The sequence below is a fragment of the Pseudopodoces humilis genome, chromosome 3 (assembly GCF_049639895.1).
Source record: "Pseudopodoces humilis isolate 2021_Gansu_Grassland_sample_001 chromosome 3, ASM4963989v1, whole genome shotgun sequence".
Lineage (NCBI taxonomy): Eukaryota > Metazoa > Chordata > Aves > Passeriformes > Paridae > Pseudopodoces > Pseudopodoces humilis.
Genome location: NC_142202.1, coordinates 17185823 through 17201731, shown reverse-complemented (window position 1 = coordinate 17201731; position 15909 = coordinate 17185823). Strand labels below are relative to the sequence as shown.

The window sequence follows — 15909 nt, the reverse complement described above, 5'->3', positions numbered from 1 at the left end:
ACAAGACCTGTGATACAACAGATGCAGTGACAAAGGGTGGCAGAATTCCACCTCTTCTGCTGAGACCTCACCTATGGAGTATGATTGTGATCTCAAAATTTACTATTACCAGGATGAAACAAAAGGCTCACGTCACAATAGTTCACGATTCTATAGGAATTTTCTCAGTGAGAATAAATGGAAGAAGCAGCAATAAAAATTTTGCCACGTTGCACTCTTGCTTAATGCACTGCAGAGAAAAGGGGGAATATATATGGTCAGTGTTTCCTTTTCTGACCTTTTTTTAACAGAAAGCTCTAGTCATGGACATCTGCACACATTAGACAGACACACAAGGGCAAACAGGTTAAAAATGTGAAAGTCTAAGTGCATGGTTCACAATATTTCTGCAGTTCTCTCTCCATGCAAAATTCTACTGAATTTCAGTCAGATTAATTCTTTTGTTGAAAAATGAATGCAGGATTGATTACCTATGGCCTCTGCAGCTCAAAGGACTGCACCTAGTACAAGGACAGACTGTAAGCTACAGGTGATCACACCCTGCTTCCAAGAGATTGAGAAGACAGTGATTTAGAAAGTGCTAGTCTTCAAGAGGCATTCAAAACAAAGAATATCTTGAGTCTTCAGTTTTGAGGATGATTCTGAAGACATATATTATTTATTTAACATATTTCACCATTTAAATCTTTATAATTCCACACCCATTATACAAGTCAGAACTTTCCAGAGTCTGAAACAGCAACCAGGAACCACATGTGCATGATTGCTTATAAAACCAAAATGTTGTACAAAACACATACAGGGCATTAAGAAAACTGAGGTGGGAGACCAGCTCAACTAATTTCTTCAGCCTACACAGACATATGCCCAAAGGATAAAACTATCATCTTCTAGATATTACATCTATTCTGCACCATTTCAATTTCTAAGCAGTCAGACCTTTTGCCCAAGGAGTCTTCCCACTTGGCACTGTTAACACAGACCTGAAAAAAATCATATATTCATTTCAAAATTTAATAGAAACACAACTTAATTACTTCAGCTACTTATTCCTCCAGATTTCAAATATAAAGCCACAGCTTTGCACCCCTGAAACAAACTCACCCCGTGGGCAGGATATGGGTTGGATGCTCACCACTGTGTCCCAGTGAACCAAGGTGCACTTCTCAGCTGTTCCTGCATGGCATTCCATTCGTGCACTGGAATCGCTGTGGATCAGCCCATATGGGCAGGCCAGGGACAGGCACTGCCTTCATTTCACACAGCAGCTCTTCGGCGTGGCCATACAAACTTAAGAACAAGACAAATCCTACACTATGGCAACTTGCTCCAAGGGCACCTGGAGGCAGAAGCAGTGCCTGGAGAATTCACATGGCGAGGCCAAAGCAGAGACAGCATCTGAGAGCAGAAGTGGTGACTGCTTCAGAATGGGGCAAGTGCCCTCCTGCACATGCAGAAGACATATTCACGAGTAAGTAGAGGTGTTCATCCTGAATAATCAATCTTAGGAGCTATCACCTGCTCGGGTGGAGTGGATAGAAGATCCACGCTTAAATAAATATAACCTGTTTGATTTAAAAAATCACTGCCTCCAGCAAACACTTGAGTATATATTTACATGAAGAACAGAAGAATGAGTAGGCAGAATACAATATTCCACTCCATTCCAGAAGCACATTGCATAAAAATCCCACAAATACAAGCCTGGAGCAATGTCAAGATTTTTTCACTGCCTACTAAAAACCTGCAATTTTGCTGTTAAGCTTGATGTTTGGAGCAAGATTCATTAATGGTCTAACAAAAGGTGAAACCACTCACAGAATGCAGTTGGTTTTGGTAGCAGGGGACGCATGACCTCACCCAGAGGCCATGGGAGAGGTTCTCATTTCAGAGTCAGAAGCTGGATTCAAAAGCAGGGAGACATCACTAAGAGCCACTGCTGTTAAAAGGGCAAGAGGATGCAGGCACTGCCCTTGTTAAGCAGGCAGCAGGTCTGTGAGCAGTTCTGCAGACAGAGCAAGGCAGAGCTGAACAGTGTGGCTGAAGAGGAGTCCTCTCATGGGCCTGGCTAAGGGGATCAGACTGTGCAGTTCCAGTTCTTAACATTTATCCATTTAGAAACCTTTTCAGCTTAGGTCACTCAACTCATAGCATGTACAGCATTATCTATTGACAAATAACCTTTATAGCATCTAAGCACAGGAACACATCTACTAAAAAAACATCAGATTTAATACTTTCCTGCTCACAGCTGACTCATTATGTGGCTTGAACTTTATATTTAAATTGTGTGTGTGTGTGTGTGTGTGTGTGTGTGTGTGTGTGTGTGTGTGCAGTATGTCTCTTGCTATTTGCTTTGGTTTTTCAAATATGTTGTTAAGTGAAAAATGTTCTGCTGTATGAGCCAAAGATGCTGAACACAGTAAGCTACTGTCAGTCTTAAAATATATACTAACTTTTCAACTGCTACATTGCATAAATAGGTATTTAGAGGCTGTTTAAAAGCAGATTATTTATGTAACAGTTCATAATAAATCCTGTAGCAACAGTACCATTTTCATGCAAATTTGAACTGAACGCCTTTTAAAAATATACTCATTTTGTCTAATATAATAGAAAAAATGAGTATATTTTTAAAAGGCATTCACAAAGACATTTACACAAAGGTAAAGCAGTTCAGAAAAGAAAGTGTTACTGAGCTGTGCAGTTTTCAATATGCATCAACTTCAATTTTGTGAATATATTGGGTCAGATTCAGCCGTGTCACAAATCCAGAGATGTCAGAATATTCTCTAATTAGTATTTCCTGCCTTTGCAGAACACTAGGCAGATGGTCATGTTTTAAAGAGATTTCAGTACAGTGGCCAGAAGTCCTTCCTCACTCATGGTGCCATATGATTGAGGTGTCTCAGGTCAGGATCCAGTCTCAAAAAAATGACACAAAAATCACAACTTCCATGGACTTATAGAAATTTGGGATAAATCACCTCTGAAAATGAAGTCCTTCAATTAAATCAGTGGTCTCCAGTGGTTTGGTTTTTTTTTTTTTTACCTTAATAACATTAGATCTTGAAATGCCACCTCATGTGCCAGGGCTCAGCCCCAGGCAAAGATTTTTCATTAAACGGGAAAATAAATGCTTAGAGGACAAACTCTGGAACCTAAAAGAAATTCAAGCCATCAGTTGTGCAAATAAACTGGAGTCACAATCTAGCCTTCAGAGAGACCCAGGGTCTCCCCTGCTCAGTTTTATAAGTTACAGGATCAAGTAGGGCAGAAAAGTTCTGTTGGCATTAGTCTACTACAACCTAAGTCTATTGAACAGAAATATCAATTTCTAAATTGGCACTAAGTTAAAGAAAATTGAAAAGTGAGCTAAATTTTATATTTTCAAATGCTTTCAGTGTATCTCTAAAAGTATGATCCTAAATGGATTATCCATGGGGCAATCTGTGCAGAGCCAGGAGCTGGACTTCCATGATCCTTGCGGGCCCCTTCCAACTCAGAATATTCTACAATAAGAAATAGTTCCATTAAAATTTGGAACCTGAATTTCTCTGCTTAATTGTGACATTTTACTTCTGATGCAGAACTCCTGTGGTCTTCACTGAACCAGACAACACTCAGAAAATACACAGGGGAAGCCACAGCAGCCTTGTGGGACAACTAAATGTGGTGCTAAATGTAAAACTTCCAGGGACAGCAGAACAATTCCCTCTCTTTGCTGACTCAGTACCAGCTTTTCCTTCAACACTGACAGCAATTACTGGGAATTAGTGTCAAGTGGCCTAGGGCTGTGGGACAGACAGGTATCCCACAAGAGTGTGGTAAGAGAAGGCCTCCAGGTGAAAGGAGTTTTAGATTTGGAGTTAACAAGTGCTGACCCACTGAAGGAAGAAGTATTGATGACCAAGTACAAATCCCTGTCATGCTCAGCCCTCTTGAATATACAACCATTGAATATTAATTTTATATTTTTTTTAGAAGCTGACATTTCAACCCCCTGCTCCTATTTCTGGCTGCATAACTTTGCATCCTCTATTCGCCATGTATAAAGAACAGGATTCTTGTGTACAAGTATATTTTTTCCTCCAGCAACGCATAAAGGAGTGGGTGTTCACATATGTGTAAGGCATATGTGTGAGCATTCACCCACATTAACATTTTTGGGTTGTCAGTGGCTAGGTCTGCGTGCAAGTAATCATAAGACAGGTTGAGACACAACACGGAAATCTGTCCCATCTGCAAAATTAAATCAATCATGTGCTGTCAGCAGAGATTTTGCTCAGAAAGAGGTTGAATCTTACAACATGTTATTGACTTAAAGGCCGTGCTGGTAAAGAAAATGGTATAAATTAAACCATTTCTCACCTCACTATTATATCCTTCACATAAATATCTAACACAGGGGCAAGCAAACAAAAAACCACAGCTGTCCAAAAATGTCAGGTCTGTAATTCAGCAACTACTGCTAAACCAAGGGGACTGGGATTCTTTGGGCAGCTCACCTTACACACATCAGGGATACTAGCTGGGATTTTTTTACCTGCCAGCTCAGGGGTTTTTGCATCCAAATAGTTTATTGCAGTTGACACAATTTCTTCTCTCTGAAGAGCAGAGAGAAAAGTCGTCTGAGTTGTACTCCTCTGTCTGCTCAGGGGATCTGAGGAAGCAGGGAGAACAGATGGGCAAAGTAGCATGTGCAAAAGCATCTCTGAACCCAGCAAGTCACTCAACAGAAGATCTAGAAGGGACTCTTCAGCTGTCACTTTCCCAGAGGTATCACATAACATTTTTGGGGGCTGGGTTTTTGGTTTTTTGGTTTTTGTTGTTTGTTTTTTTTTATGACAGGCATTTTTATATATTAAGCTGAAAATATCTGTGGGACTTTTGGCATTGACAGCATTCAGTTAGTCCAAGAAATCAACAGGCTCTGTCCATTGGGCCACAAATGATGACCTTCCAGGAAAGGTCTATGACTACAGAACTGCCCAATTCTGCTACACAGAAATCACTACAATGAGCATGGGGAGGGTACAGATGAGCTCTGTTACCACTATGGCATTTTATTTCCTGAGTCTGGGTAGCTCCTCACAAGAAAAAGGAATTACATCCTAGCAGCATTTACCACCCACAGACCCTGACGGATTTAGCAAGAGGTACGGTGATTCAGTACACAGAGGGTGGATTAAAAATAGTGACGCTGTGGCTAAGTTGCCTCCACTGTGTCTCTAAACACTGACAGCCTCAAAGCAGCCACTTGAAAACTATTTGTGCTATTGGAGTTGTGTGTCCACACACCAAGGTCATGAAACATCTCCTGGGCATGAAGGCAATGAAGCCAGAAAAAAAGACAATCTGGCCAAAAATCCTGATTGTACACATAGTTACTGAACAAAACCTCTACTTCCTACTCTGTGCATTACAGCTTTAAAAACAGATGAGTCAAGAAGGCAAGTGGGGAGAGCAGCACAGCACAAACTCAGTAGCATCACCATGCCCCAGGATATAATAAAATGGATAGAGAAAAGCTCAAACATACAGAGAGACTGTTCTACTTCTGCAGTATGCAATCAGAATGTTTGTTCTGGGATCAAACAAACATCCATAATCAATACCAAAGGAATGCTGGACTGCATCTCATGTACTTGAGGAACTGATCAAGAAATAATTTATCCCTGTGCAAGTCTTGCCCTTGTAAGTCTGCCAAGGTCATTGTCACTTCAGGTTATCAGTTGTCGGAAGTGCTGGCTAAGTTAAACTGCCTAGAGCAAGCTTTAAACTTACATACCCAACTTCTTTGACAAAATGTCTGTGTCTTACTTTATCTGAATTTGCAATCCCCTGATAATGCAAGGCACATTCTTCCCCTGTGCTCCTTATTCTCTGTCCTTACTTCCCTCTTTGGCTCAGATAAGTCTTCCATATGTAGCAGACCAAGACTTCACTACAGAGAACATACAAGCATCACTCAGTTGACATTCAGCATCTTATGTCCCTCTTAAGAGAGAATTCAAATTAGATTTAAATCCTGGTAAGGTGGGGTTTTTCCATTAAAAAGTGGCTGTATGTGCAGTTTCTTAAAGTGATGAAAAAAATTTCTTTTTCTTCAAGTCACCATAAAACCAGTAATCTCCTTATCAAGTTATGAGCCACAGACTAGGACCTAAACCCCACTATTCAGTAATCTGAATGCAGGTTTTTGCTTCAGCCACAGCTTTAGCAAATAGCACCTCTCTGGTTTGCCCTGTACCTTCACAGTAGCTCAGGCCCTTTGTTTCACTGAAAGACTAAGCTTATTTCAGTGCTTAAGCTAATTCTAAAGCAGTTCTTAAACTCCCAAGTCACTTCACTGCTTTTTTAAGGTGCAAATATGTTTTTTCCTTCATATCTGACAGTATCACCACTCTCTTTTGCTTAGAAATCCAATGTTAGAAACTGGAACTGCTTGGGTGCAACAGAGGATTTTATTGACCAAGTATTCCCCAGGTAACCCTGGCAGGAGCAGAGGCCATGCAGCCTGGTAGGCTTTGCAGCACTCCAGGAGATTGGGAGCAAAAGCTTTCAGAAATCAGTGCACTTTTCCAAACTGAATTTGGATCAGTTATTCCACAGGAAAATGTGATTTTTCCTTTATTATACCACTACTACCAACTGTCTCACCTCCACAAATCATTCTTTAAACATAAAATAATTAGCACTCTGAAGGAAAATGGAGAAAACATTTATACTTTAAACAGCACAAACCAAATCCACAGACTGCTGTTTCAGTTAAATCAGTCACATTTTCTACTTTGGCTGTTTCCAGCAACAATTCAAGTTGCAAAGTCTCTGTCAGGTACAAGAGCCTGTACAGTACCAGAAGAGCAGAGAGCCATTCTCTCAAGGAATGAGCTCATTATGAACAGAAGCCGAACAGATGCATGGCATCTCACAGAAACCTGGTTAAAAACAGAAAGATGAACATTAAGCCTCTCAGCAATACCACATTGTTCAACAAAAGGCACATTTGGTATGGAAAGATGAACCTTTGCTCCCCTGTCTCCTCTTCAGTGCTAAAAATAATAGTGAGCCATGCAAGCAGCAGTTTTGCTATTTAGCTTTACAAATTCAGGTTATTAAGCTTGGATGTACAAAATCATTCCCTTCCTACCATGGATCATATGAACTGATAGTAAGGAACACTCAGGACTGGACACTGACCAGCCCTTGCTTTCAAAACTCACTAAGCCCAGAACAATCCAAATGAATACAGTCAAGTTCAGTAAGAGAATCAAGAGTGAAACTACCATTACCACTAGGAAGAAAAAGGAAGCTCTGCAAAAAGCTCTGAATAATACATCCCTTGACTACCTTTTACCCCATCTAGCACAGTCCTGTCTTGTTTTTCTGACTCTTTTTTGTATTTCTGGTCAAGGTGAATGGTTAAAAAGTGTGCATGAAGACATTTTTTAAAAGCTAGTGGATCTAGACAGCAGAGAGACCAGATGATCTGGAGAAGGCTGAATGGGAGCCAAATTACAAAAAGAGACATATTAAACATTTTTTAATTGCCTTGTAGCTTCCCACAGAATCTCCCAGAAAAGGTACTAGTCCACCTGTTCATTTTATTTTCAGGTAAGTGCTTCTAAAAATAAGTCAGAGGAAGAGATAAGCATGGACTGACAAGGATGTGAGGGAGAAAGAAAGAACGAGTGGTCTTCAGACACTGAAATGAGAGGCTGTACATCCAACCAGAAGGACCAGCACCATCTTGTGTTGTAGAAAAAGCAGATTTTCCTCTTCCCTGCATGTAAATTGAGGGGGGCATCGTTTTAGAACTGTTTCATGAGGTCAAATCTCTTCATCTCATACAAACTTCTCTCACCCCTGCCTCCTCCATTCCCAAGGTCAAGTATAAAAGGTAATACAGAGGATCCAGATTTGCTCTTGTAGGAAACTTGGCTGTGCCACTGGTGACCAGAGTCCCCACAGCCTGAATGACTGCCCCGGAGCAAGACAGGAAATTCACAGGAGAAATGGAAAGCTGATGAATAGGAAAATGCCTACATCATCCTATTTCCAAACACGTTCAGATCAGGGAAAAACTAGCAAATGGATTTCCAAGCTAACAAACAGCAGTCTCGTGTTAACATTCACAGTAAGCTGCCAGTCCCATTGGCTCCTGACACCCTGCTGCAGCTCCCTGCACTGCCTTGGGTTTGCACTTCAGAGGAGATTTTACGATAACAGAATCACTTGACTGCAAGGACAGAAAACATCAGCATATGGAAAATATTTTTTCTAACACTATAGGTATATATGCACTACCAAAGGACTATTCCCTCTCCAGTAAAACAACCAAAGAATTAAACTGAGATTAAGTATGGCAAAAAGGGATCATAAAAAGCAAATGCTAAGATGACTACAGAGCTGCAGCTGTGAGCTGCTAAATTGTTCCTTTGGAAAAAAATAATTATCAGATCAGATTTATAAAATATATAAAAAACCACATCAGATTTATAACTGTTTTCCCTGAAAGTCTGAATTTTTAAATCACAGCTTTAAACATGCCAGGATGGCAAAAGTCATGAATCATTTACCTGTGATACTAAAGGACTGCAGCAAAACCTGTAGTCGACATAATTCTGAGCTACTTTAAATGAGTGGCCCCTTACATATATTAACATTCTTATAACGTTGGCATTCTAAAAAAAAAAAGTCCAAAATACTCTTTTTTTCAGTCCTGTAACCTTGGCCTAGTTGAAATACTGACTTCCTGAGCAGCACAGATCTACCTGGTCTAAGTACAAGGCTTCTCAGACAGCCTTTTGGAAGAACCAAGAAAACTCTTCCACATGCAGAACCCAGAGTTTAAAAATACACCTACCAGTAGCATTCAGGAAACACACCTCCCAGTACATCAAGGCTACTGCAGAAAGGCATCTTTCATCTTGGTTTTGACAAAATTCCTCTCCCCACAGTGAATGCAATCTATCTGGTGGATTTCTCTTTGAAATGAGGAATGAAGTCCGTCTCTGTAACGTTACTGAATATGAAATAAAAATGAAATAGAATCTAAATATACCAACACTATCCCGCTCTCCATCCCTCACATAAATCCAGGATCGCTCTTGCGCCTAAACAGAAGCGTTAGAGGCAGCATTCATCCATTTTTCAGAGGAAAAAGCAACCTTGTAAATGCTAAAACCAGCATAAGAACCTTGGAAAGTGTCAATGAGTGCAGTCTATTTTTTGCCTTTTCATTCCTGGGTTGTGGTTTTGGTTTGGTTTTTTTGGTTGTTGTTTCTTACTCTTACTCAGCATATGTGCATACATCTCTCTATTTATCTTCCTCCCTACCCATCCACCTATCCATAAAATTAATGAGGTGCATGCTAAGTGCATTAGTGCATGCCTGCATGTAAAGACAGATATGTACCCATCTTTTATAACCAGATGCCCCTTCCTGCAATTTCTTCCACTGGCATCTCTTACAGCCACTGTGCAGAGGCACGTCCCATCATGACCTAATTTCCATAATGGAGTTGGGCTTCATCTGCACACATTGTGCAATCGCTCATGTATTTTATCTGGTGAGTATTTTCATTGGGATTTTCCCTTTGAACTTAAATATCCTAGCCTCTACAGACCAGCCTAGTCTTGACAAAATCAGTCCTAGGCTGTACCTTTCACCTCTCTAAGACAGGTGCACTGGATAAAGGCAGCAGTGACAGGCGATGTACAGGCTACCAGCAGGGAAGGACTCTGCTAGACTTGAAAGGTGGATTCCTCCATCTGGGCAAACATTTCTGAGTGTCAAAAGAGAAGGGGACAAAGCCTGAAACAACAGCCTCACTTGTTGGGACATGAATCCCACCGTGTAGAGTGAGGGGGAGTTTTAAAATGTGGGTACTGTGCTGTCACAACCATGTCACACCTGCCAGCTCACCCGCGTAACTCCAGATGGTATTAACCTGGAATTATTATTATCAGAAAGGAAAAGAGACTGTATCCTCCATACTTCTTCCCTGGCCCCACAAAAGAACCTCAGGCCTTGGAGAAGTGCAGAGAAAAGAGCATGTGATGTTATGAGTCAGCGATGGAAAGAACTGCCCAGGATGATTATCTCTGAACCCAAGGAGGGATAGAGCAGGACCCAGGATTGTGGTTGCTTGGTGCTGCCACAGAATGGTTGTGACTCTACTTTTTGGGGGACCATGGTCCCCCTTCGGAAGAGAGAAGAATGTTCTGCACTTTCACAAGATCAAGACAAATGGCTGTGTATTTTCATTTTTACTATTGCTTATGATAACACCATTTCATCTTAATTCCTTCAAGATTACTGCAAAGCTGGTAATTGCAATCAAGCTATTTTATAAGTCCAATTTACAGGAGACCAAATTATTTATTATTTATTTTCAGTTCTAAGTGGATCATTTGTGTTTTCTCTGAGTAAGATGATGTGTACAAAATATCCCTAAAAATGTCAACTAAGTGGAGAGATACAGAAAAATGCCTCTCTGTCTCATAAGTACCCATTGCTTTCAGAATACAAATCATTCTTACACAAACACAAGCAATAGCATGGTAGGCTTCCACAGACTGCTAGAAATACATAAAAAAAAACCCCACTGTATTCCATGAAGTTCTTACAGCTAAAAGTTCTTACAGCAAGTAGTGCTGTTGACTTCAGTCCTGACACTACCACAGATCTCCTCTTGCTAACCCAGCTCTTAGTGCTGCTCTAAATCCAGCTTCCATTTTAGCCTAACCAAGCAACTCTTCCTCATGCACTCTGCAATACTCCCCACCTCTCCCCCTGCCATTCCTGAATGACACAGTCTTTCTGGATACCCACAATTAGCAACCATTTCACTGGAAATGGGAACTCAGGCACTGGGGCTGACAGCTGTTAAGCAGCTGCATATCAAAATTCCAGTTAAAATTGTTTATTTGCAAACACATGGAAGTTTTAAGCTATTGACTGGCTTTTGTGTGGATCTAATCTATCACCACAGGGCTGTTCAGTATATACAACTTCACTCAGTCTGCAGAAGTAAAATACAAATTCACTTGGGTGCAATTTACTGTGGCAATAACCATACTGTTTACATCATGATCAAGTACAAAGAGTTGGTCTAATATCCCCAAGGAGAACAGACTGAGTAAATAAGCATCTTTTATGGGAGGGCTCTGAGATTTATTCCTGATGCTTTCCAATTGTAACTTTGGAAAATCCTTGCAAGCCCTTCAGAACAAGCAAGGTAAAGCTGACCTTTTTGATAGCTGCTGGTAAAATATCTGATCTTGTGTTAGGCACAAACTTAGCTGTGACCTTCTCTAAACCAGAAAAATGGAAGTTCCACCATCGAGAATCACAACAGCTCCTTCTGTGATGGCAGCAGCACATGAGCATCGGGTAACTACAGCTAAACTTCAGCTCCCAAGCTATTAATTAATCCATTTATTTAATGATTAAGACTCTTTTGAAAGACTCTTTGCTGAGGCAGACAGTCTGCATTCTTCCAGCCTGACCCAGGAAAGTGACAGCAGCAGTCAGGATGGCCCAAGACACAGAACTGATGGATTTGCACTGACAAGCAGCACGGTGGAGGAAGTAGCACTTGGGAATAGAAGTAACACTTGGGAATACCAGATTCTCTTCCTAGACATGGAAGTCCTCAGATTCAGCTATGTTACAACAATGATAATTTGAGTTAGACTTGCCAAAAACATTTTATAAAGGTTAGAGAATGAAGCATTTGGATAAACAGTACAGCTTCCAACCTAAAATCTCAAATGGTAACAGGCCTGAGGTAAATGCTTGACGCCTGTGTTCTGGGCAGGAGGACAAACTACAGGCACTTCTGAGCTCCAGTCCTATTTCTGTGACTCTGCTCTCAAGTGTGTTGTCCCATGCCTTGAAAGAGGGCAATGAAATTGCTGTTCCATAGTTTTTTACTGTACACACTCGCTGGTGCTAATGACAGAAGTGAGAACAGGACCCCAAGTCTACAGGCCTCTTTTTCTGAGCATCTTCTCCTCCCTCCCAGCATGTACAGCAGCTTTTCTCTTGAATCTGTATGGTGTTCTCCAGCCTCCTGAAAAACAGCTATGAGTTCTGCTGCCTTTCTGCAGTACCAGAAAAGATCTGAAGGCTTTGCATTTTCAAAGACAACCTCTTCTTCTTAGCGTGTTCTCTCAGTCTCCAGAATGGAAGTCCAGTGATATAATGATTCCTCTGATTCATGTGCATGCCATATCCCATTTTTTTCTTTAGCAGTGTACAAGAGAGTGTATTTTTAGGATGTTATCTCATGATACCCTTGATAACCCAACTTCTACATAATCTAACCCTTAGTAACATAACCTGTTTTCTTCCTCAGGCTATTGTAAGCTGTTTCCTCATTTCGGTTTCCAGATTTATTTTTTCCAGATTATGTAAATTTCTCTAGTTGCAGAATTTGGCTTTACACAGAAACTCTGTTGCACCCTTAGCTGTGCCTCACCGTGTGCAGAAAGGGTCAAGGGACCAGACCTGTTTCATCCTTCTGTGTCCTCTGCATTACATCTTATGTTTTCATGAGCAAACATTTGTAAACTGAACCCGTATTTTTACGGGAGCACATTACACATCCACCGATTTCCAAAGTGGGATGGGCAGTATAAAGCAATGGCACTCATGCCACAACCTGCATGGAGCTCCCTGTCATGTAATGATCTTCCCCTCTCTAACTGTTCAAGTATGTTAGAATTAATTTAAAGCACATGCAGTACTTCCCTAATGTTGCCCTTTCGTGTAAACTGTGATCATGAACCACATGACTGAGCAAGGCAGAAATACCCTTCCTGTTAATATGGGCTTTACACCATGAGAAACCTGCATAATACCATTCTTCAGGGCTCTGCCCTAACTCATAACACTTCTTTTTGTTGTTATTCTGAAAATGTTTTGGTGTCTGGAAAAATGCCATGTGCTATCTCAGACATAAAGGAGTCAGGCAAATAAACCACACTGGAAAAACTCTCTGTGATTTGCTTAAGTAGCAATTTAAGTGAATAGGAAATCAGCTGCTCATCTAAATCAGAAGACAGTCACAGCCAAAAAATCCTATTATAGAGACCATATTATAAAAATGTGGATTAGGAATTTCCCTAAATTCTATTTACAGAAGAAAGTGCCGGATGAAGATCCAAAGGATCTCTTCCCTGTATATGGCAACATCTGTTTCTTACGTAAAAAGTGTCTTCAGGACATTTAATCTCTCTACAGTCATTTCTCCATCTACAAAGGAGCAAAATAAAACTTACACTCCTTCATAATGTACTTTGAACTCCATGGATGAGAAGAGCTATATTAAAAAAAAAGGTCACATTTTTATTACTGTTGTTACTATTAAGCTACCACAATCAAGAATATTTGTCAAATTATGGGTTTAATGAGGTATGTTTATCAAAAGTAAGTCAGGGTGCTGGCAGAAAAGCCCCTATTCTCCTTTCTGAAGTTGGTCATACTGACAAAATCAATTAATATAGAAATGTTCCTGATAAATTCTGGAACAGAAGAGGAACCCAGGATGGACACTACTCAATTTAAAAGATTCAAGGGTCACAAATGTGGAAACACATTTGCCCCACAGGACCTCAGTGAGAACAGATGGCACTACCGACCTCTTTCACTGTTTACAGTACAAGGAGAAAAAAACATCCCGACTCGGATAAATCCATCAGCAGCCCAGCTGTTCAGGAAAAGCCATTGGGAGCCCCCTCTGCAAAGCAGGAGGCCAAACTTGGTGTCGACAGAAGCAATGGGTTAACAGTCAGATAGAAGGTGGACACAAAAAACTGCCGTTACAAACCACGCCACTGTGAGAATTAATAGATGTACAGCCCACAATTGCTTTCATAATGCTCTGCTTGTGCCACCTTGAAGGAAGCAGCTGAGGAAACGTAAAACCAAGTGAGGAGATGCCAGTTTCACAGTTAAATTGCTGAATTTGGTAGGATCCTTGTTCCTTCAGTCCCTTAATATGTTAGCAAAGCAAATTTTTCCACTTAGTGAATCAAATTGTACACACTACACCACTTTATCCCTCAAACTCATTTTCTGACTGAGCAATGTTCACCAGTAAGTGTAGCCCAGCCTTCATTCACATTTGCACTGGCACACAGCAAATATGAATTCAGGCCACACTTTTTTGTCCTTTTCCTGCCCAAAAACCTCATGGAAATGCACAGCACAAGTACAAGGTTTCCTACTTCTAATAATGTGCATTTTGTTATAAAAATAAATGAGTTGCAATCAGAGTTTGACAATATTTGAAAGAAAAAGTTGAGCACGTGATCAATGCTGTAGAAAAAAATCCATAAGAATCTATAAAAGTTAAAAAAGATAGCATTTTCCTAATTCTGGTAAGAATGTTTAATTATTAAACTCCACAAATACCAACAACAAAAATCATGAATAGTAAGAACCTTCTACTTTGACAAAGCTCAGTTTATACTTTGCTAAAATTCCTATTTCTCATTCCAGCAACATTTTCTTTGGGAGGTTCTCAAAATCCCTCATAGCACGCCCACAAAATACATTGCTTATCTACTTTACAGATGAGAAAATCAAGCAAAGCATAATTAATTAATTCTCCTAAAGTTGTAATCATCCCTAATATAGAGATCAAAGATTCTCTATTGCAATCCTGGGAGTAAGGGAGCAAAGCAGAGAAGCAAAAGTTAACCTCAGTCTCCAAATGACACGGCACATCAGTGATAAAGCTCCTCCTTGCAGAGTGCTAAGAAACTGATTTAACATTAATCTATCAAATATGCCCACCTCTCTCAAGGCTGTAGGCAGATGGATGTGCCACTAAGACAAATGATGAACTGCCATCCTCTGATGTCACAGGCCTTGCCACTTGCAATCAGAGCAGCACTGGAATGGTACTTAACTGCTGAGAACAGAGGTTGCATGAGGTACAGCTGGGACTGAGAAATCTTTTCCTTCCAAAACACAGAGCTTCTCCAATAAGCTGGAGGTTAAAAACAATCCTGCTAAATAACTGATGATTTCATCAAATGTGCAGGGAATTCAAGGCTGAAATGTCTATTTTGCTTGATAAGAAAAGCAGACGCACCGAGAGGGAGACAGTAAAATACATTAACCACAGACTTAGTAAGAGGGCATCAGAAAATATTCAGAGTTTTCAGAAAACCTTCTTTATAATCCCAAAATCACATGTAAGGCAGTTATGGGAAATCTCTGGCTGGCTTTTCATGACAGGAACAACTGCAGGTTGCCAAAAAGTCAGCCCTATCACAGACCTGCATCATCAGCACACATCAAAAACTGGTACCAGGGGAACCAGTCCACCATCCTCAGAAACCTGAGGGATGTGCTTTTGATGGCCACTACATCCAAAATCAATTGTTAGTTACCATAACCACGGCTTAACCAAAATTTCAATCAAATGCAATACAATCACAGAACGGTAACAATTCAGCCTTGGTCTAGAGAAAGAAGCTCACTGCTATTCTTCAAGTAATCACTAAAATTCAGTACATTTGAAGGTTTCACAAAACACCAGATTTCTTTGCCATCACGCATGATGTACTTCCCAGCTTAAACGCACTACTGATGTGCAGGGATGTTGCCTGCGGAACATGCAACCAGGGAAACACCATATATTGATTACAGTGCCAAAAAAAAAAGCAATTTTTGCCCTGGGAGCTACAGGAAACCAGAAGCTGAATATAACCCAGCATCATCCTGCAATAACAACAAAGAAACCTGGGATATCTGAGCAGGAGCAGAGCTCCATGGCACAGGATATTCCTCAGCTCTGTTCAGTGCCAGCGAGGCGCATTCCACAGGGAAGTGGTTCCATGAGAGCAAGCTCATGGTCTGAATGATCAGCAATCCAGAAAGTATGA

General features: G+C 40.6%; 1 protein-coding gene across 1 annotated transcript in view; it reads right to left on the bottom strand.

Moving 5' to 3' along the window:
- Positions 1–15352, bottom strand: part of SUSD4 (sushi domain containing 4) — a 66063-nt gene extending 50711 nt beyond the window's left edge. Inside the window, exon 1 of the mRNA XM_088052348.1 lies at positions 15301–15352. Coding sequence (XP_087908474.1) covers positions 15301–15352 — 52 coding nt within the window. The remainder of the gene's footprint in view (positions 1–15300) is intronic.
- Positions 15353–15909: the final 557 nt, after the last annotated feature.